Here is a 22,277-nt window from a genome sequence, read left to right as displayed (position 1 = left end):
GCACTAACCACATCCTCTGGCAACAAATTCCAGAGTTTAATTGTGCGTTGAGTAAAAAAGAACTTTCTCCGAATAGTTTTAAATGTGCCCCATGCTAACTTCATAGAGTGCCCCCTAGTCTTTCTATTATCCGAAAAAGTAAATAACCTATTCACATTTACCCATTCTAGACCTCTCATGATTTTAAACACCTGTATCATATCCCCTCAGCCGTCTCTTCTCCAAGCTGAAAAGTCCTAACCTCTTTAGTCTTTCCTCATAGGGGAGCTGTTCCATTCCCCTTATCATTTTGGTAGCCCTTCTCTGTACCTTCTCCATCGCAATTATATCTCTTTTGAGATGCGGCGACCAGAATTGTACACAGTATTCAAGTTGCGGTCTCACCATGGAGCGATACAGAGGCATTATGACATTTTGCGTTTTGTTCACCATTCCCTTTCTAATAATTCCCAACATTCTGTTTGCTTTTTTGACTGCCGCAGCACACTGAACCGACGATTTCAATGTGTTATCCACTATGACGCCTAGATCTCTTTCTTGGGTTGTAGCACCTAATATGGAACCCAACATTGTGTAATTATAGCATGGGTTATTTTTCCCTATATGCATCACCTTGCACTTATCCACATTAAATTTCATCTGCCATTTGGATGCCCAATTTTCCAGTCTCACAAGGTCTTCCTGCAATTTATCACAATCTGCTTGTGACTTAACTACTCTGAACAATTTTGTGTCATCTGCAAATTTGATTATCTCACTCGTCGTATTTCTTTCCAGATCATTTATAAATATATTAAAAAGTAAGGGTCCTAATACAGATCCCTGAGGCACTCCACTGACCACTCCCTTCCACTGAGAAAATTGTCCATTTAATCCTACTCTCTGTTTCCTGTCTTTTAGCCAGTTTGCAATCCACGAAAGGACATCGCCACCTATCCCATGACTTTTTACTTTTCCTAGAAGCCTCTCATGAGGAACTTTGTCAAACGCCTTCTGAAAATCCAAGTATACTACATCTACCGGTTCACCTTTATCCACATGTTTATTAACTCCTTCAAAAAAGTGAAGCAGATTTGTGAGGCAAGACTTGCCTTGGGTAAAGCCATGCTGACTTTGTTCCAGAGATAGCTGGATAAGTTAACCAGCTAACTCTGCTCCTCACCAGAATGTATCCCACCTGCCCCTAGAATTCCCAAGCAGTTACCCAGCTAGAATTTAGGCAGATATGGGATGAATATAGCCGGGAAAGGCATTTAAATGATAAATATTATTTTATCCATCTAAATTTCAGTTGAATATGGACCTGGAGACCTGACTCGGGCTTCCCCGCTCCTCGGGTTGCCTACGTCATTACATCAGTACCTCCCTTGCTGTGCAGCTCCACCCCTCGGGGTTGCCTCTACAGTATACCTCCTGTAAGAGCTGTCCACTCCTCGGGTCTGCCTAGCGCCACCCCCTTCGGAGGTCTCTGCCCAGGTACTGATCTCCAGCCTGCCTGCTTACTGTGGGGGTCCCTCCTTGCTGTGTCTCTTACCTCGCTCCACGGGACCTCTCCATAGATTATCACCCAGAGCTCCTGCTGTACCTAACCTCGCCTCCTTACTGTGTGGACCTGTGGGGCTCCTCCTCACAGGTAGCAACAACTCTCACCTCAGGCCAAAGGTCCACAAACCATTACAGCAATATTAAACCAGCTAGTTTAGTGACCAGTATTATAGAACTGGACCTTTTGTTATTTGATTCTTTAGTTTTCCTGGGTTTTGGTATTTATGTGACTTTAGTTTAGTTTAGTTTATTGTATTTCTATACCGTCACATCAGACGTGCCTTCACAACGGTTTACAGGGTTTAAAACATATAATAAATACAATACATTTATAAAATAGTAATAACTAACTCTGTTAAAAAGTATGAAATAAGTTAGTTATTAAAAGCAGTAAAAGTAAAGTAGGTCAATTAAAATATAAAATCAAAACAAATAGTCAAAATCACAAAAACAGCAGACAAACCATAAAAGACTGAGCCCACTTGGATGACTTCCTTCCTAATTTCCAGGATTCTATAAGACCTATCTTTTACTTTTTATGCTTGGTTATATGACAATATTGTGATATAAAAAGCTTGCACTTGCAGGTTAATTATAAATATCATTATTGTGACTAATCATTTCATAAGCCTCCTGAATATGCATAGGGAGGCAGCTCTTCCAACATGAAGAATTCATAGTCTTCCATCTTAGCCTTCACTATGACTATTGCTACCTCATAATCCTCTCTAGTATTCTAGGGTTTAAGAAGGTTTGTGAGGGTTAGTTTTTTTTTTTTTTTTGCATCCTGGTTGACTGATTTTTATAAATAATGTCTCTTTTTCTTTCTAGTACTTTCCATGATCTTTGCCAAAGGGCCAGCAATTTATACTTCATTAGGATCATTACATATTCTCATAGATGTGGTGATCTCCATTCAGCCTACTTATTATAATGTGTGTGCTGATTATTCTAAGCGTTTTGCTTGTGCTGTCACAGTGGGGCCACCTGTACAATTTGATCATTTATTAGTTCAATGATATTTTACTCTAGACTTGGCTAATGCTCCCGGATTTCCTTAGCAATATCTGATATTTCTCTGAGATGTCATTGCAATAATAATTCATGTGGAGATAATCCCATTATGGTCTGAGGAATTTTCCTGAATGCAGATATTAAGTGGGAAAGGAGGTTGTTACAGTTCTTCTAATCCTGCTTACCATTTTCCTCAATATAATTTTGAGGGTTTGATCAAATTATTTGACTAAGCTGTCTGTAGGTGGTATATGAAGATTCTTTATAAGCTATATATTTAAACATTTATAGATTTCATGCATCATCCTCAAACAAATTGGATACCCTGGTTAAGGCCATCTTTAGATTGGAGGAGGGCCTCCTTCAATAGTGAAATATATGGCTTTTCATAGATATCACACTTACTGACAGGTATTCATCCTCTCAAGTCTACTGCTGAATAGCCTGTCCCCATTAAGGCTTGTACAAAATTCAGTGGCACAATTAATCTACCACCAGTACTGTTGCAATCAGGAACACCCCCCCCTCCCCCCCAATCTCAAATCACTACATTGGCTCCCCATCTGCTTCCCCATAAGATTTAAGTTTCTTATGATTGCCTATAAGTGCATTCACTCTGCAGCTTCTCGTTACTTCTCATTTCCCATACACTCTTCTAGGAATGTGAAGACCAAACAGTTTTGTTTTGTTTTTTGTTTTGGAAGGGGGAGGGCCATTTTTCGGTTTGTTTTCTTGTTTATTTGGGTCGGTTCATTTGCCAAACCAAAAAAACCCCATAAAACCACCCCCAAAATGGCAAAAAAATAAACTGGATAATATCTATTTTTAAGCAGTATTATGGTCATTTATAATCCTCAAAATTCTGAAGATTCTATATTTAATTTTTTGTCGGATCTGCCTCTTCCACATTTGACAATACAGCCAGCAGAAATGCTGGCAGTGCCTATTAAAGAACAGGAAATTGACTAGACTACTAAAATTTGAAACTGGGGAAGATGCCTGGTTTAGATGGCCTAAGCATGGAATTTTCTAAGACTTTTTGGCCCAATCTACTATATTTATTGAAACAAGTTTTTGATTTTGCCTTGGAGAGAGGGTTTTTTCAGTTAGAATTCAACCAGGCACTACTCACAGTGGGGCAGATTTTATAAATCTACGCACACGCGTACTTTTGTGTGCGCACCAGGCGCGAACAAGAGTACGCGGGATTTCAATAGATACACGCGTAGCCATTAAAATCCGGGGTCGGCGCGCGCAAGGCTGTCCAAAATCGGCAGCCTGCGCGCGCTGAGCTGCGCACCCTGCCTCCGTTCCCTCCCCTCACCTTCCCCTCCCCTCACCTTCCCCTCCCTTCCCCTACCTTACCCCCCCCCCCCCCCCCCGGCCCTATCTAAACCTCCCCCCTACCTCTATCACGAAAGTTACGCCTGATCGAAGCAGGCGTAACTTTGCGCGCGCCGGGCCGGCTGCTGCGCTCCATGTTCCGGTCCAGGGGCTGGTCCAGGGGCCGCTGTCACGCCCCCAGAACGCCCCCGGGCCGGAACCACGCCCCCAGACACGCCCCGGAACTTCGTCCCGGGGCTTGCACGTGCTGCCGAGCCTATGCAAAATACGGATACGTGCAGCTAAACGCGTATCTATTGAAATCATGCGTACTTTTGTTCACATCTGGTGCCCGAACAAAAGTACGCGCGCGCGCTCTTTTTTAAAATGTACCTCGGTATGTGTAATATTCAAAAGCTGATTCATGCTTTCTGGGATCCGTTTTATTATGTATGTTTCTCTGTGAGCCACTGCAGGCCTTGGTATAGGCGGCCAAAAAATATAAATAAATAATACTTCTGCAAATAAGGGTGGGGTAATAATCCGTTTAGATGCTGAAAAAGCTTTTGATAAAGTACAGTGGCAGTATATGTTTCATAATTTGGAAAGTTATGACTTTCTGCATACTTTTCTCTGATGGCTGAGATTATTATATTCAGACCCACAAGTGCGGCTGATCATTAATGGTTAGGTATATTTACCATTTAATTTACAGGGGGGCACAAGGCAGGGTTGCCCCCATGTGTTAATGGTTGAACCTTTGGTTATCGAATTAAAGCATCACCCAGCTTTTCAGAGTCATTAGGTGCCTTGGAGCAGAAAATTTGTCTTTTTGCAGATGATATGTTATTATTTGTAGCTGGTCCTATACAGTCCTTGAAAACTATTGCACCTCTGTTTGGCAATATTGCTGGCCTTACAATTAATTTTGATGAATTAAGAACATAAGAACATAAGAAAATGCCATACTGGGTCAGACCAAGGGTCCATCAAGCCCAGCATCCTGTTTCCAGCAGTGGCCAATCCAGGCCATAAAAACCTGGCAAGTACCCAAAAACTAATTGGAAGTACTTCCTCTAGATAAGGATACGCAACAAATTTGGCAGGATACTTTTCCAATTAGAAGGAAATCTTCTCATCTTAAATATTTGGGATTGTGTTTTACATCCTCAGTGAAAGAACTACATACCCTTAATATTGTTCCACTTTTAAATTTATTTCTCCAGCAGTTGCAGGTTTGGATGTATCTTCCCTTGTCTTTGTTTGGTACAGCTGCTTTGTTTAAAACAGTGATGGCAAACTCCAGTCCTTGAGTGACACCAACAGGCCAGGTTTTCAGGATATCTACAATGAACATACATGAGAAAGATTTACATGCACTGCCTCCATTGTTTGCAAATCTATCTCATGCATAGTCATTGTGGATTACCTGAAAACCTGGCCTGTTTGTGGCACTCAAGGTCTGGAGTTTGCCATTATTGGTTGAAAATGATATTACTTCCTAAACTACTAAAACATTTACAAATGCTTCCTTGTTGGCTTTTACATAAAGATAGAATTTGGTTAAAATCTATGGTCTCTAGTTTTCTATGGAAGAATAAGTTCAAATGCAAAAAGTATGCGATATTGATAGGAGAGGTCACTGTAGGTAGTATTACTCTACCAGAGTTTAGATTTTATAATATTTCTTCTCAGCTGCATTTTAGTTGGGAATGGTTGACAGGAGATTATACATTTTGCTCTCCTAATTTGGTAGACAGTATCATGCACCCTTTAACTCCATGGGGTGCCTTTCATGCACCATACTGTAAACTTCCTGTTACGCTGATGGTGGCTAGGTGAGCTTAGAAAAATTTATGTTCTTGGTGGGGTACTTCCTGGCAAATATCAGCTCTCCTTCTGTTAGTAGGAAATGCATGGTTTTTCTGTGAATTACATAATAGTATTTTTCATCTTTGGAAATTTCAAGGCTTTACTCTCAGTTTTTTTCTGCTGCAATTTATACTATGTGTTCTTTTGATTAATTAAAGGCAGATTTTCATCTTCCCAACACACATTTTTATGCCTTTTAACAGGCTAGACACTATGGGGCAGATTTTCAAAGGGGTACGGGCGTAAGATACACGCGTATCCCCAGAAAACCTGCCCCAACCTCCCCCTGCGTACGCCGAGCCTATGTTGAATAGGCTCGGCGGTGCACGCAAGCCCCGGGACGCGCGTAAGTCCCGGGGCTTTGCTAGGGGGGCATGTTGGGGGCGTGTCAGGGGGCGGTGCGACGTTCAGGGGCATTCTGGGGGCGTGGTGCAGCCCGGGAGCGTTCCGGGGGCGTGGCTATGGCCTCTGGACCAGCCCCCCAACTGGAACATGGCATGCTGGCAGCCGGCCCTGTGCGTGCAAGTTGCGCCTGCCTCAGGCAGGCGTAACTTTTCCAACAAAGGTAGGGGGGAGTTTAGATAGGGCTGGGGGGGGGGGGGTGGGTTAGGTAGGGAAAGGGAGGGGAAGGCCGATTTCGGAGCGGCCTCGGAGGGAACGGAGGCAGGCTGCGCGGCTCGGCGCACACAAGCTGCCGATTTTGCGCAGCCTTGCGCACGCCGACCCCGGATTTTAAAAGATACGCGCGGCTACGCGCGTATCTATTAAAATCCGGCGTTCTTTTGTTTACGCCAGTCGAACGAACAAAAGTATGTGCGGGCGCATTTTTTAAAAATCTACCCCTATGTCTCTGAATTACATCAGCATTGTTCTCTTACTTTCCATGCAGACTCACTGGTGAATTTGTTTCTTCTTACAGATAAAAGAAAAAATAAATTGGCAATATAGTATAAATTAAGAATAGAAACATTTTCTCAAGCACTAACAACATTAAAGGTGAATTTTAAATCTTGATGCGTGCCGAAATTAGGGAATGCACAAATATCGTCGGGTTCGTGCATGCACATATCGGAACTTCTCAAAAAGGGGTGGACCATGGGCATCCCAGAATTTTAACCACAAATTTGCGCATAAATACTTACGCAATCCAGCGTGCACTGGGGTCCCCTGCTATATAATTTCTGCTATAGATGACATATAACTAATAAAACAAAAAAAATCTAAGCAGATCAGCAGGATTTTAAGGGTCAGGGCTAACAGGGGGGGAGAAAGGCTATTAAACCTGGGGGGGGGGTTGGAACACCTATTCCTTATCTGAGTGAATTGGGAATGAACTGGTGAAAACTTGCAATGGCGTTGGCGCACGTCCCTATTAAAATCCCCCATTTGTACAGTAGAAGCAGGATTTGTGAACACGGGTGCGTGCCCACTTAATATCAGCCCACAGTTGGTTCAAATCTTTCCTCTGCAATAGATCCTTCAAAGTTAAAATCAATAACAAAGAATCGCCTTTAACAAAATCCACCCTTGGCGTACCACAAGGATCATCCCTTTCTCCAACCCTTTTTAATATTTACCTCCTCCCCCTTTGCCAATTGCTAACCGACCTTAATTTAATTCATTATCTGTACGCAGACGACGTGCAGATTCTTATCCCTATTACAGAATCTATTTCAAAAGCTCTCACCCACTGGAATAATTGCCTTATATCTATCACCAGCCTCCTCAACAGATTAAATTTGGTCCTTAATGCCTCGAAGTCGGAGCTCCTCCTTATCTCTGCAAACGAAGAAAATATTCCCCTACCATCCCCACACAACGTATACATCACCCATAAGCAGGTGAGAGACCTAGGGGTAATTCTGGATAATAGACTAAACCTAAAGAAAATGGTCAATACCACATCTAAAGACTGCTTTTACAGACTCCAGGTTCTGAAACGACTCAAACCACTTCTATTTTTCCAAGATTTCTGGACAGTCCTCCAAGCGTTGCTATTTGCCAAGATAGACTATTGCAGTGCCCTTCTCCTTGGCCTCCCCAAATCGACCATTAAACTGCTGCAGATGCTACAAAATGCTGCAGCGAGATTACTGACCAACACCAGCCGCGGAGATCACATCTCACCCATCCTCAGAAACCTACATTGGTTACCAGTATATTTTAGAATCCTTTACAAATCAATCACCCTAATTCACAAATCTATCCATCATCAACTCCAACTTGACCTTGAAATCCCCTTCAAACTACACTCCTCCAACAGACCAATTAGAGATAATCACAAAGGTACTTTGAATTACCCTCCAACTAAAGCCTCACGCCTTTCCTCGACCAAAGACCGAGCCTTTTCAATAGCAGGACCGTCTATTTGGAATAACATCCCTTCAAGCCTCCGTTTAGAACCCTGTCTCATAACGATCAGGAAAAAACTCAAGACGTGGCTATTCCACCAAGCCTTCGATGATCCTCCAGACAATCATTAGTCGTCTTTTCCCTCACCTGGACGTAGAAGATTGAGGTCCTCTATCCATTCGAATGAAGGACACTGGCACTCTCTGGTTAAAGCATCTTTTTGCTCTAACCCAAATTCCTTTTTGTATTATGTTTTTAATTCTTTCTGCCTTTACCTTTCTTCCAGCTTTTAAGCTTCCCAAGTTTTTACTCCCTGTTTAAATGTAACTTTGCCTTATTCACCTCTCTTGTTAATTACTTTTATTTATTGCTTCAATTATACCCTTGTTTTATGTAAACCGATCCGATATGGTTATTACTATGAAGGTCGGTATAAAAAAAAGTGTTAAATAAATAAATAAATATTGTGCAAACATGTGCATGAGGCCAGGCTATTTTATAACATGCACGCATATATGCGCATATGTTATAAAATAGCCACATCCCTGGGCACATGCCAGTGAACCAACACACACGTGCGCCTACATTCCAGTATGAAAGTTATCATCCCTGTGAATAAATGGACCTCAGAGTTGGGAAGTACTATTACTGTAGAATTGTTGGGAAAATTATTTGATAATTTGAAAAAAAAATCTAAATTGATTCTAAATTTTGGGACATGCCGTATAGCATCCTACATAGGAGTTATTGTGATGCAGCTGGAGTATTCTGCATGAAATTGAGAGATTCTGATGAATGCTCAAAATGTTACTTTATGACAGCATCATATTCATACTTTTTTACTTTGTATTAAATGATATGATTATTTGGAAATAGTGATAAAAATAATAACACAGGTTGTTTTGCAAAAGCCTCCTTTTACTGGAGAGAGTTTGTTATTAGGCTGCTTAGATTGAGCAGATGGTCTTTCAAAAGGATTCTTGCAATTTGCTCAAACAGCCTTATTAGTGGAAAGAACAGGTGTTTTGAAATACTGAATGGATAACTCACCTCTGCTAGCAAAATTTTGGTTTGGTTGGATCGAATGTAAATAGAACATTTGGATACTAAATGTATACAAAAATTTCTAAACAAAGATTATCAGCAAGCTTGGGAAAGGTTATATCAAGCTGTATTCTTCTCCGGGTTGATTTATAGATGGTGGAGACTTTTGCGGTGGCTTATTTAAGTGATATAGGTTGTGAATCGTGAGTGATTGAATGTCTTGGCTTGTCTTAGTTGCTGTATTGGCAGCATATATGTTTAGCTCAAAACAGATGCAACACAGTCTAATTTTAGACTTTATTGTTGATTTATGCCTTCCCAGGCCGCTGTTGCTGTTACCAGGCCCCTCCACACCTTCCTGCCCTCAGCCAATAAGCCAGGCCAAGGTTTCCCCAGGTCCCTCTGACCCCCTCTCTCCCCGCAAATGAGCCAGAGCCAGGCACTTCTCCAACCTCTATTTACTTCTTTTCTGGGATCTGCAGGAGAAGGAGGGGGCAAAAGCGCTTTCCACTTGCTCCTGCCCCATCAGTATCCATTGAAAAATAGCCCCAGCTGACCCTGAGACTGGTACCAAGTTGATATCAACATAAAGGTCAGCCAGCACCATTTTCTTGTATGGCCACTCAACACCACCCCAGTTTCTCTAAGTTGGGGGGAAGCTATAGCTCTAGGGCCCTTGAGATTCAGAAATACAGTTAAATAAAGCACATCTCGCTTTGGTTTCATTTTTCCAGGGAAACTCTAGGCCAGTCTTGACTTTTTCACACTTCCTCTGTTCTTGCATTTTGGTACCTGTCATGCTGATATTAAATGGAAATAAACAAGATTATAATACCAGAATATATTGTGATGTAGATTCAGACTTCAAGAATACCTAAAAGTCTCCTTCCATAAATGGGGACACACGGCAGTCCTGGATTATAAACAAAGGACTTGTTACCATATACTCCCAGCTTCAAGCAACTGGTTTTCAAAGGCTGGGAGTTCTACCTATAGATCACATAGCTCTTGCCATTATCATGGTAGAGATACGATATCAACTTCAACTCTAAAGCCACCTGTGTTGATGACTCGAATCACTATTTTTTTTTATAAATTTTATTTAACAGCTTTTTCCAGTGTACAAACAGTTTCATACGTTCAAAGTTCAGTAAGTATAAAAAATATATCAACCAGAATAACACAAATAAGAAAAACAACGCCAAAGTAGGTTGGCTTATAGTATTCAGTTTCTGGGCCCCAAATTTGTACATATTTAAAACACTCATTTTGTAAGTCATTGCGCAACAATAAGGGGCGGATTTTCAGAGCCCTGCTCGCCTAAATCCGCCCAAATCCGGGCGGATTTAGGCGAGCAGGGCCCTACGCGCCGGTGAGCCTATTTTACATAGGCCTACCGGCGCGCGCAGAGCCCCGGGACTCGCGTAAGTCCCGGGGTTCTCCGAGGGGGGCGTGTCGGGGGCGTGTCGGGGGCGGGCCCGGTCGTCACGGCGTTTAGGGGGCGTGTCGGCAGCGTTTTGGGGGCGGGTACGGGGCGTGGCTACGGCCCGGGGCGGTCCGGGGGCGTGGCCGCGCCCTCCGTACCCGCCCCCAGGTCGCGTCCCGGCGCGCAAGAGGCCCGCTGGCGCGCGGGGATTTACGCCTCCCTCCGGGAGGCGTAAATCCCCCGACAAAGGTAAGGGGGGGGCTTAGACAGGGCCGGGCGGGTGGGTTAGGTAGGGGAAGGGAGGGGAAGGGGAGGGGAGGGCAAAAGGAAGTTCCCTCCGAGGCTGCTCCGATTTCGGAGCGGCCTTGGAGGGAACGGGGGTAGGCTGCGCGGCTCGGCGCGCACCGGCTATACAAAATCAATAGCCTTGCGCACGCCGATCCAGGTTTTTAGCAGATACGCGCGGCTCCGCGCGTATCTACTAAAATCCAGCTTACTTTTGCTTGCGCCTGATGCGCCAGCAAAAGTATCCAATTCGCGCTATTTGAAAATCTACCCCTAAGAACATAAGAACATAAGACATTGCATGCTGGGTCAGACCAAGGGTCCATCAAGCCCAGCATCCTGTTTCCAACAGAGGCCAAACCAGGCCACAATAACCTGGCAATTACCCAAACACTAAGAAGATCCCATGCCACTGATGCAATTAATAGCAGTGGCTATTCCCTAAGTAAACTTGATTAATAGCCGTTAATGGACTTCTCCTCCAAGAACTTATCCAAACCTTTTTTGAACCCAGCTACACTAACTGCACTAACCACATCCTCTGGCAACAAATTCCAGAGCTTTATTGTGCGTTGAGTGAAAAAGAATTTTCTCAGATTAGTCTTAAATGTGCAATGTCATGTATTTGCTTGCGCGACTAATCCACTGTAAGACTTGATTTCCAAAAAGTAGCTTTCGTAAACCTAGCAGCCAGCAAGCTTTGCCCCATCAGCAATGTCCTGAGTTATCCGTGACAGAAAAAGCAAACACACTGGCAATCCCACTACATATGTTTAAAAGTTCCCATTTCTCCACACCCCCTCCAACAGACATTATCAACATTTGGGAAACGTTTCCCACAATATACTGGGGTTCGCTATGTTCTGTGTAACATCCGAATCATCAAAGCAACCCCCACTTCGCACACATCTTCATTCTAAACGTCAGTGAGCACCTGCGGAGTTTGTCCTCTAAATTTACCTTCAAGCTTAGCCATAATTGACTAAGTTTAAAGTTTAAAATAAATTTGTCCATTAAACTATGCAGATCAGAAAAACTATGAGATGAAATAGAAGAAGGAACATGATGAAAAATGTATAAGAATTTGAGCAGTATATTCATCTTTAACAAGCTAATTCTTCTTGCCCAGGTAATTAGACGTTCTCCCCAAGTGTGTACATTTTGTTTAATCTTTCCAATCAATCCAATGTAATTTTTAATGAATAAACCTCAAAAATCTCTGGGAAAGTAAAGACCTAGATATGTAAAGCCATCTCTTACTTTCCGAGAGGTAGAGAAAAACTCAGGGTCTATGGGATAGATTTTGGATTTTTCAGTGTTAACTTTATATCCTGATAAGGCACCATACTGCTTAAGTAAAGCTAATAAGGAAGGTACTGACACAGATATATCAAGACATCATTGGCATATCATGATATTTTTTTGCTCCCTTCCTCCTAATCTAAGGCCACTAATATCAGCAGTTGCCTCCCAGCTGTGGCCCAAGGGTTCCATGGCCAAATCGAAGAGCAAAGGAGATAAAGGGCCAGCCTTTCAGCGAACCTCGAGCAATGTTAAAGAAAGGACATAGTGAACCATTAATCAAAATCTGTGACTGGGGGTCTCTCATACATAGCTTGGTTCCAACACAGAAATCTCTCAGCATCCAGAGATATTATTGGGAGCTGGCTCCCCCCCCCCCCCCCCCCGAATCTTAGCCATATGTAATATACTGAAGAAAGACTAAATGAATTCTTTGCTTCTGTGTTTACTAATGATGATGCTGGGGAGATACCAGTTCCAGAGATGGTTTTCAAGGGTGATGAGTAAGATGAACTGAACCAAATCATGGTGAACCTAGAAGATGAAGTAGGCCTAATTGACAAACTGAAGAGTAGTAAATCACCTGGACCAGATGGTATACACCCCAGGGTTCTGAAGGAACTAAAAAATGAAATTTCAAATCTATTAGGTAAAATTTGTAACCTATCATTAAAATCATCCATTGTACCTGAAGACTGAAGGGTGGCTAATGTAACCCCAATATTTAAAAAGGGCTCCAGGGGCAATCCAGGAAACTATAGACCAGTGAAGCCTGACTTCAGTGCCAGGAAAAAATAGTGGAAAGTGTTCTAAAGATCAAAATCACAGAACATATAGAAAGACGTGGTTTAATGGAACAAAGTCAGCATGGCTTTACCCAAGGGAAGTCTTGCCTCACAAATCTTTTTTTTTTGAAGGGGTTAATAAACATCTGGATAAAGGTGAATCAGTAGATGTAGTGTATTTGGATTTTCAGAAGGCATTTGACGGAGTCCCTCATGAAAGGCTTCTAAGAAAACTAAAAAGTCATGAGATAGGAGGCGATGTCCTTTCGTGGATTACAAACTGGTTAAAAGACAGGAAACAGAGAGTAGGATTAAATGGTTAATTTTCTCAGTGGAAAAGGGTAAACAACTGGGCGGCCCGGAAGGGTTCCCATCAGTGCTGGTCTGGTTTCAGCGAATGGCCTCGTTTCTCCAACTGGAACATTTGGACTTTGTACTGGGCAAGCAGAAGCCGTATAAACTGTACCGGGCCTGCTGGCAGGCTTGTGTTCTTCTGATGCCGACAGCTGTTCAAGAAGGACTGCGGGCAGGTGGCTATGAGCCTGAATGGTGCAACCCAGGGTCTCAGTAGGGGGAGGGGGCGTGTGTGGTGGTGTGAATGGCGTGTGGTGTGCATGAGGCAAAGTGAGGTGCAAATGTTAGTAGTATGAGGGGAACTGGTATGGGGAGAAAATAGAAAAACCAGATGGGCTGGAGACATGAGGGAGATCTCTGTTGTTGTTAGTTTGTTTAAACAACTTGTGTTGTATTGGATGTTCAGTATATTGGTTGTAGCTGCTGAGTGCGGGATTCACTGCCTGTTCATGTTTCCTCCCAATAAAAATTATTTTGAAAAAAAAAAAAAGGAAAAGGGTAAACAGTGGAATGCATCAGGGATCTGTACTTGGATCTGTGCTTTTCAATATATTTATAAATGATCTGGAAATGAATACGATGAGTGAGGTTATCAAATTTGCAGATGATACAAATTATTCAGAGTAGTTAAATCACAAGTGGATTGTGATACATTGCAGGATCTACTTAGTGTTTTGGGTACTGTTGGAAACAGGAATGCTAGGTTTGGTCACTGTTGGAAAGAGGATGCTGGGCTTGATGGACCCTTGGTCTGACCCAGTATGGCAATTTCTTATGTTCTTTGTGACGACATGGACCCATGGGACAGTGGTTCCTAAAGGTACAAACCAGTTACTACTACTAATTATCATTCCCATTGTGCTACTCGATGTACATAGCACTCTACCAAAACATATAAGAGACCGTCCCTACTCAGTAGAGCTTAAAAAATAATCAAGACAAACATACAGGACAAAAGAGACATTAGGCATTTCATTTCATCTTTTAAGGAAATAGGTTCCTGTTTGTACCCCAGATCAGTCCAGACGAGAGGGTTTATGCTTCCCTACCAGCAGATGGAGGCAGAGAACAAAACTTTGAGGCACTGCTACATAAATGAGAGTGCCTCCTGCAGTCTTTCAGTATTGACCTGTATTTCTCTGTCTCCAGCAGATGGTAGAGGTGCAAACCTGCAGTCTGGAATTGTTTAAAAAAAAAAAAAAGATAAGAAGAGAGTTTGGCTCCCCGAGGTGTTAGGTTCCTTCCTGGGCTATCCCTCGGGTGGTGCAGGGCGAGCGGAGACTTGGTAATCCCTGTCCAGACTCGGCCCTTCTTGACAGGGGGAGTAGATAGCCAGATGTCTTGGGTCTTTGCCGTGGCTGCATTCTGAGGCAAGCTCACCTCGATGCGGCCTCGTTTTGCAGCGAATGTGCCTTGGGGGGACCGAGTCCTTGTTTCGACCCCCGGGGAATAGCACGAAGGTGCAAGAGACTGGGACGACTCCGGGGGGGGGGGGGGGGGTCAGAGGCCATTTTGGCAGCACATGCTGAAGTGCAGGCTGCCATATCTGAGCCCTGGGATACTCTCCCCACACTTTTGCCTGTGGGAAAGGACCCTGCTGGTGGCAGGGCACAGGGAGGGTCTCGTGAAGAAGCTGATCAGGAATCTTCCTCCTCGGACCCGGGGGCTTTTTCCACAGGGTTTGTGCTTCTCCTTCATAAGGCTTATTTAACCAGGAAGGAGCTAGTGGCAAAGATACCCTTGCCTAGGAAACCCCGGACAGCCAAAAAGGCTAGAAGGCCTGCGGAGCAGGAGGGATCCTGCGTATGCTGAGACTCCAGGTCCGGTGCAAGGGGATTAGGCACCCTAGGCGAGCCTTCTCCCTTGCGCACCCCCCCCTCCCCCGGTCTCAGCCCCGACTCCTACATCGTTCTCGATCACGCCCACCGACTGCGTGGTTTTCTGGATCGCGAGCAGGTTGGGCACTGATCGCGGCCCACCAAATCTCCACTCCTCTTTGCCGCCGCTTGCGGCCTCATATGGTTCGCACCCAGTGGCATAGGAAGGGTCTCCGGCGCCCGGGGGTTAATGCATGTGTGTGCCTCTGCAGCATCCCCCCCTTAATCCTTCTTGTACTAATGCTTAAGGTCACAGAAAATCAGTGGCATCTCTAGACAGAAGAATTTTTTTTGGGGGGCGGGGGAGCCAAAATGACATTTCTTCATCACATCCACCAAAAAGTGTTAATAAAAAAGTCCAAAGAGTCTTCTGCGAAATTTTAAAAAGCTGGCCAGTTTCACCCTTCTAGTAAAACTACTATAAAATTATTTGATAGCCTCATTCAACTAATTCTATATGGCTATGAGAGTGAAGTCTGGAATATATAGGAAGGGACAGAACGTCAATACAAATCCTGCACCTCCAGTTCTGTAACTCTGTGCATCCACTGAAATTCCCCCAAACAATGGAGCTTGGATGTTTCCCTTACAGCTCATCATACTAAAAGATATTTTCAAATTCTGGTGTCACCTCACAGTAACAGCAGCACAAACACCTTCCACTACCAGGCACATTGTGAACTAACACAAAACCCCGCAAAAAAGACACTCAAAATCTATAGTGCAATCCCATCGTAACATAACAGTAATAACACCAAGGACTCAAACAACAATAACTCTACCTGTGAAAAAGCAAGGGTAAATATTACACTGGGTCCTAGAATACCAATACACCACCTACTGAGGAAACAAAACAAACCCGATTGCTATAGATCCCTATACAGACACTACATGCTAGCAGAATCTCTCATCACAGCCACACACTCAGAGCAGAGACAGACTCTCACCAAATACAGAATACAAAATAAAGGAGCACAAATTAGACAAACACTAAAATGGAAACTCCAAGAAGCCAGACTCTGTGTATTAACAATGGAAAAACAGAACCACCATTCCTCATAAAACAAATAAGATCAAGAAAAATAAAGCATCAGTTATAATAGTAAAAACCATAATAAAAGAATATTTTAAAACTACTGATAAATAGAATTTCTATTAATTAAAATCATATACATTTTTTACAATTTCCCAAACACCAATAAAATATTTCAAAACAGCACATATATCAAATAACATCCAATAATTAAAACTAATAAGGATTTTAAAAAGCCTCTGCTGTCCCCTTCTGTGGGAATTCTTGATTTCCAGTCACCCTGATATTGTCGAGGATTAGGAGGTTATCCTCTCCTCTCACACATACTCACATGTCCATTCTCTCTCACACATACACTGTCACATACATACACATTCATGCTCTTATATTCACCATAACCTTTCGCTCTCACAGACACTGACACACTCTCAGGCTCTAAGACACTCTCTCCCCCTCCACCCCCCCCCCCCCCCCACACACAAACTCTTATTCCCCTGGATTTTCTCATACACACACACCCAGGCAAGCTCCCAGTCATTCACACACACACACACTGACCCCCAGGCAGGCTCCCATGCATTCATACACATACACCCCCAGGCAGAGTCCCATTCATACACAGACACACACTAAAGTCAAACCCCCCTCTCTTTCTTTTGCCAGTAACCTCAGAACCTCTCTAATTCCTCTGCTGCCACTGTCACTGCTGCCGCGTGGCTATTGGGGAGGCGCCGATTGCTGCTACTGGCACTGAAGCCCATTCTGCTGCCTCCTCTGTGCAGGCCCCGTGGGCTTCCAGTTCCTCCATGCTGATCTCGTACATTGTGAGATCCGCATAGAGAAAGTGCTACTCTTGCACATTCCCAAAGATTACATGTGCCAATCACTATAAAGTAGTTTGGTTTTTTTACCTTTGCTGTCTGATCTTAGTTTTCTAATCGGTTGGTCACAGGCTTTTTTTCCCACCTTCCCTTTCTTATTTTTTTGCCAATTCCTTTTATATTGTCTTTTTTTCTATTTATTTTCTCTCCATCTTCTTCCCTCAAACATACAGTCAGGTTCTCATTCTCACATGCTTTCTCTCTCTCTCTCTCTCTCACACACACACACAGGCTCTCACTGTCACAGGCTCTCTCTCATACAATCATTCATACACAGTCTCTCACTGGCACATGCTGTCTGAGTCTCGCACACACAGGCTCTCTCTCACTCCCACATGCTGTCTTGCTCAAGCACAGGCTCTCACTGCCCCATGCTGTCTCTCTCACACACACAGAGGCTCTCACATGCTGTCTCTGCAAGCATTCAGGTCCTCACTCTCACATACAATCTCTCAATTCATCTCATACACGCACACATACACACTCTAGAGACCCTCAGCCTCTCTTTCACCTCTGGACCTCTTCTTCACGGGTTGCCGCAGGATGGACTCTGCAGCGGCCCTGATCTTCTTGGGCAGCCCGCCGCAATGTGGGATCCGCGGCGGCCCTGCTACCAGGCCTCTTCCTCTTCTCGGGCCGCTGCGACTTGGGATTCACGGCGGCCCATAAGCGCTGCTCCTCTTCTGCACTCGCTGATGCTCCTCCTCCTTCCTGCCCGCGCGGCTCCGGCAACGTTTTTTCCGGGGCCGTGCAGGCAGGAAGGAGGAGGAGCACTGCACGTTTAAACGCGACTTTTTTCTTCGGGCCGTGGTGACGTGAGCTCCACCACGGCCCTGCCGATCTGCCAGCTATGTGTCACTGCTCAGCCACCAGTGGGATGAGGTCCACCGGTGGCCGCATGAGCCTTCCCTGCCCGGGGGCATTGGCTCCCCTCAGGGTACCATTGCTCGCGGTGCCCCCTAATACTTGGGCCTAGTTCGCCTAGTGCTTCCACCAGCCCTGAGGCCTTGGCCTTTCACAAAACCAGTTTGATCAGATTCGAATCACTTTTAATGGGGTTTCAGCAAGCCAGTAATCACGCTGGTCTTCTCCATCATCTACCACACAGAATAAGTTTTATTTTTTAGCATTCATGTGAGTGTCATTTTTTTTCAATGATGCTTGTGCAGCACTGTCTATATAAGTTCATAAACTGTCTCAGACTGTGATTACCATGAAATGTAACAATGACTCTTGCAAAAGATATATCCCCCAAAAAACCCATGTATTCAAATACAGTCATAAAACAAACAAATCCTGACACCAGCTGGTGTTTCGTAACCACAACTGCATCAGGGGAACATAATGACAAAAACCTATCTTAGAATGATGGCCTGCATCGGGTGAGGAAAAATGACAGTCACATGAATCAAACAAAGAAGTTAATATCTGTGGGCACTGATGATAGAAAAGAGCAGTGTTGGCTTCTTTTGTAGCCAGACATGATTACCGGCCTGCCGAAACCCCGTTAAAAGTGATTCGCGTCATCAACGCAGGTGGCTTAAGGTTTGAAGTTGACACCTTGTCTCTATTATATCGTGAAGAGATTGTTTGAGCAAGAGAAGCACTTTTTTTCATGGATGCTGTTACCATGGTAACAGACCCTTCTCCAACCTGCAACTGAGATGCTCTCCATCACTTGACTGCAGTTTTGAGGCACTCTCTTACAGTGTAAAGAGAGTGCTTACGGCAGTGGTTCTCAACTGAGTCGTTGGGACACACCCTGCCAGTCTGGTTTTCAGGATATCCACAAAGAATATGTGGGCGATGGATTTGCATGAACTGCCTTTATTGTGTGCAGATCTATCTCCTGCACCTTCATTGTAGATATCCTGAAAACCAGACTGGCTGGTTTTCTCCCAAGGAGTGCATTGAAAACCAGTAGCTAAAGGTAACACAATGTGTGTTTTAGATGGAATGGGAATCTGCATCTCTGGGTTTCATCATCATATTGTGTTGTAACTGCCAGACTTTATTTTTGCCAGGATGAGACAGGATATGTGGGGTTTTTTTCCTGTAGTGATCTCACCATTTTGCTAATCTTAATAGGGCATTGTTAAGGAAGCATTTCTTCATAGTTGCAGGTGGATGGATGGATGGAACAGTCCCCCAGTTTATGTGATGGAGGTAACACAATTAAAAAAAAGCATGGGATAAACACAGAGGAGCCTTAGTTGTAGGAAAGCAAGGATAAAGGTTGCAACCAAGTAGATTTTGTGCTATTGCAGTAGGCAGGACAAAAATGAGCCCTGTGGTGGTTACCTGCCATTATCTTCAGGTTCTCATTGTGGAAATGTTTTTCATATGCTGCTGTGTTATGTTAAACCCTCTCTATGACAGATACCAAGAAGGAAGAATTTTGCTTAATAAATGTATGGGGGATTTTTTTCAGTTGATTCAGCCATTTTACTTCTGGTGCCTGGTTTTGTTTGTTTTTTTTTATAGTTTACTAACTATAGTATCAGGCTTCACTGATGTTTCATTTGAATTGGGACTGTAGCAAAGTTGTTGGCGCCATACAAATGTTTCATGCAAAGCAGCCGCATGCACTACATTGCAGACTGGCTGTGGCCTTGCTCCCAATCACTGGGGGGTAGGGTGGTAAATTCTGTCAGGCTCGTGTTGGGCAGCCAAGCAGCATGCGATTGCCAGAACTACACCTGATTCCCAAGAGAGCACAATTCTCAAATAGCCCAGGCAATGGCAAACTACGTGGGTGGCTTTAATGCACACGTACTTTGTGCAAATCATCAAAGAGAAATTACCCCGTTGCTGCACCTTGAAAACGATCGAGTGCAAAGTGCACCCGCCGAAAGTGTCTGAATGCTTTCAATTGCTTTGCATCTGCTAATGTGTGCAGGCAGCCAAGTGAGGGTGGAATAGTGCATGCAGTGTTTCATTTCCCCAACTGAAACCCTCTCCCCACAAATATATATTTTTCCCGTAGCTAAAATTACATACGCTGTGGATGGAAAGCTATTGTACCCGGCTAAATCACTAATTACTCACGTGAATGAGTTTGAAAATTGTCTTGCATGCATACACTATCACTTTCATGGTGTACAAGGACCCCTTCCCTAATGGTTTATGAAAAAATAACTAGCCTGACTGATGCTGTCATCATTTACAATTTTGAAAGCCCCTTGTCTTTTAGTATTTGACCAATAATTTTTTATTTTTTTTCTTTTAATTTCATCCTGCTCCTTTGGACTTCCAGCTCAATCAGAACCAGAATTTACTGGGGCTATAGCGCCACGAGTCTTCATTTATGATTATTTATGGTGTTTTCCCCATTTTTAACCTCTTATCTCCCGCCCCCCCCCCCCTTCAAAAAACACACACACACACATCTAGTTCGGCCAATGGAGTGACAGTTCTCAATCAGGAGTCACAGACCTAAATTCCCTCCAGGACTTGATGTGTGTGCATTCTGGGACCAGCCACTGAGTGTTGCCATTGTGCAAATTCTGGAACTCCTTTCATCAGGGATGATGAATGGTACTTTTGCAGCAGTCCTGGTCAGCTTGAGGAGCATCGGGCTCAGGAATTGAATCCACCCACTCCCCCGATATGGTAACACTGTCACTTAGTCATAAGGCTGTCCACATTAGTCAATAATTTCTTGCAAAAGCTCCTCACATTCCTTGCATGAGAGTTGCATCGACTGGCTGATATTTGAATCTGATAGCTTTTTTTTCTTTTTCTCTTATTGCTAGACCCAAAGCTTGGTGTCATCCCTATGACTCCAAATGGTCACCTTGACCCTGTTCCTTCTCCAAACCAGTCAATCACAGCTGGGGTTGCAAACTCTTCAAGAAATTCTTTGCAACGGGATCAGGTCCTTATTGCTGTTGGATCAAGGAAGAGCAGTGTGATGTCATTGGGAAGAATGACGTATGATCAAAGGTCACTGGTGAGTAGAGTGAGGCATGAGGTTAGCAGGGATTGCTGCAGGTCAGGATTGAGGTATATTGGCAGAACTGTATGCAGGATCCCAGTACTAGAATAACAGGAGTATTGCAGAACAGGATTAATATGCATTATCAGAGTGCTATGTGGAGTCTCAGTAATTGATTAGAAGAGGAGAATATTGACGGAGTGAAAAGGGATTTAATGGACGTTTAACCAGTAATATGATCTCTTTTTGTAGACCGGGTCACGCACATCTCACTATGGTGCATGGAGCCGTACTGGAGCTTGGGGAAGTCGCCGTTCAAGCTGGAACAGCATGAGCCGACGTCCCAGCCCTGAAACCAAGACCTCCCTCAGCAGAACATGAATCTCTTCTCTCTGGGGAATGTCACCGGACCCAAGATGAGCTGCAGCGAAATGGATCCAGAACCAACAGGGACTCGAGCATAAAGCATCGGAGGACACTCTCGCTGGACACCAAAGACTCAGCAGATTTAACAGAGCCCACACCATTTTTGTCTAACCGGAGGGCTAGCAGGAAGGGCAACACAATGCCTGCTGACCACCAGGATTGTAATGGGAAAACTCCAAATATCGTCAAAGAGGTCTTCCCAAAGATGAACAGCCGGAAAGAGAAAGGGGAGGATGAAGAGGAAATTGATTATGTGAGTATCATGCAACTGTGAGTTATGACCATCCTCTAGTGTCTGACATTCACAAATAAGATTAAAAGGGACACTAAACTAAGCATATTGTAGCCAAACAGTAAATGCAATAACACTCTGCATATGTCTTGAGTATTTGCTTTGTAATGGAAATCATAAAAATGAATGGAAAAAAGCCACCCCTTGACGCAGGGTGCAACTTGATACCCTGCAGTGCAGGGGTTCCCTCATCTGTCCAGGCTGCTTGGGTTTTGTGTGTTCCGCAGAGGTGATGAGTTCAGGGGGGAAGGAAGGATGACTGCCATTAAAAACAACATTGAAGGCGTGCCTTAGAGGATACGCCCCCTATATCTCTTGGGCTATCAGGCATTCCCAGAGCCACCTAGGCATGCTGGCAAGGAGGAGGAATCGGAGGGCAAAAAATAAAACGGTGAAAAGGTTGCAGGGGAGGACAGAAGAATCCCTGTAGCGTGACTGGACTTTGGGTTCCAATCTATACTGATTTCTCAGCACAATTGTATAGTCATTCTTCAAAACCCTCTTACCTGTATAAGAATTTTTCCTTTAC

At 43.9% G+C, this 22,277-nt stretch overlaps 1 protein-coding gene across 1 annotated transcript in view; it reads left to right on the top strand.

Annotated features, from left to right (window-relative positions):
- CACNA1I (calcium voltage-gated channel subunit alpha1 I) overlaps positions 1-22,277 on the top strand; it is a 592,517-nt gene that overhangs the window by 418,543 nt on the left and 151,697 nt on the right. The window contains 2 exon segments of the mRNA XM_029587119.1: positions 13,455-13,515; positions 21,405-21,709. Coding sequence (XP_029442979.1) covers positions 13,455-13,515; positions 21,405-21,709 — 366 coding nt within the window.

Source organism: Rhinatrema bivittatum, chromosome 2, assembly GCF_901001135.1.
Source record: "Rhinatrema bivittatum chromosome 2, aRhiBiv1.1, whole genome shotgun sequence".
In the NCBI taxonomy this organism is placed as follows: Eukaryota; Metazoa; Chordata; class Amphibia; order Gymnophiona; family Rhinatrematidae; genus Rhinatrema; species Rhinatrema bivittatum.
The sequence above is the reverse complement of the archived record's forward strand: the minus strand, read 5'-3'. Positions and strand labels throughout refer to the sequence as shown.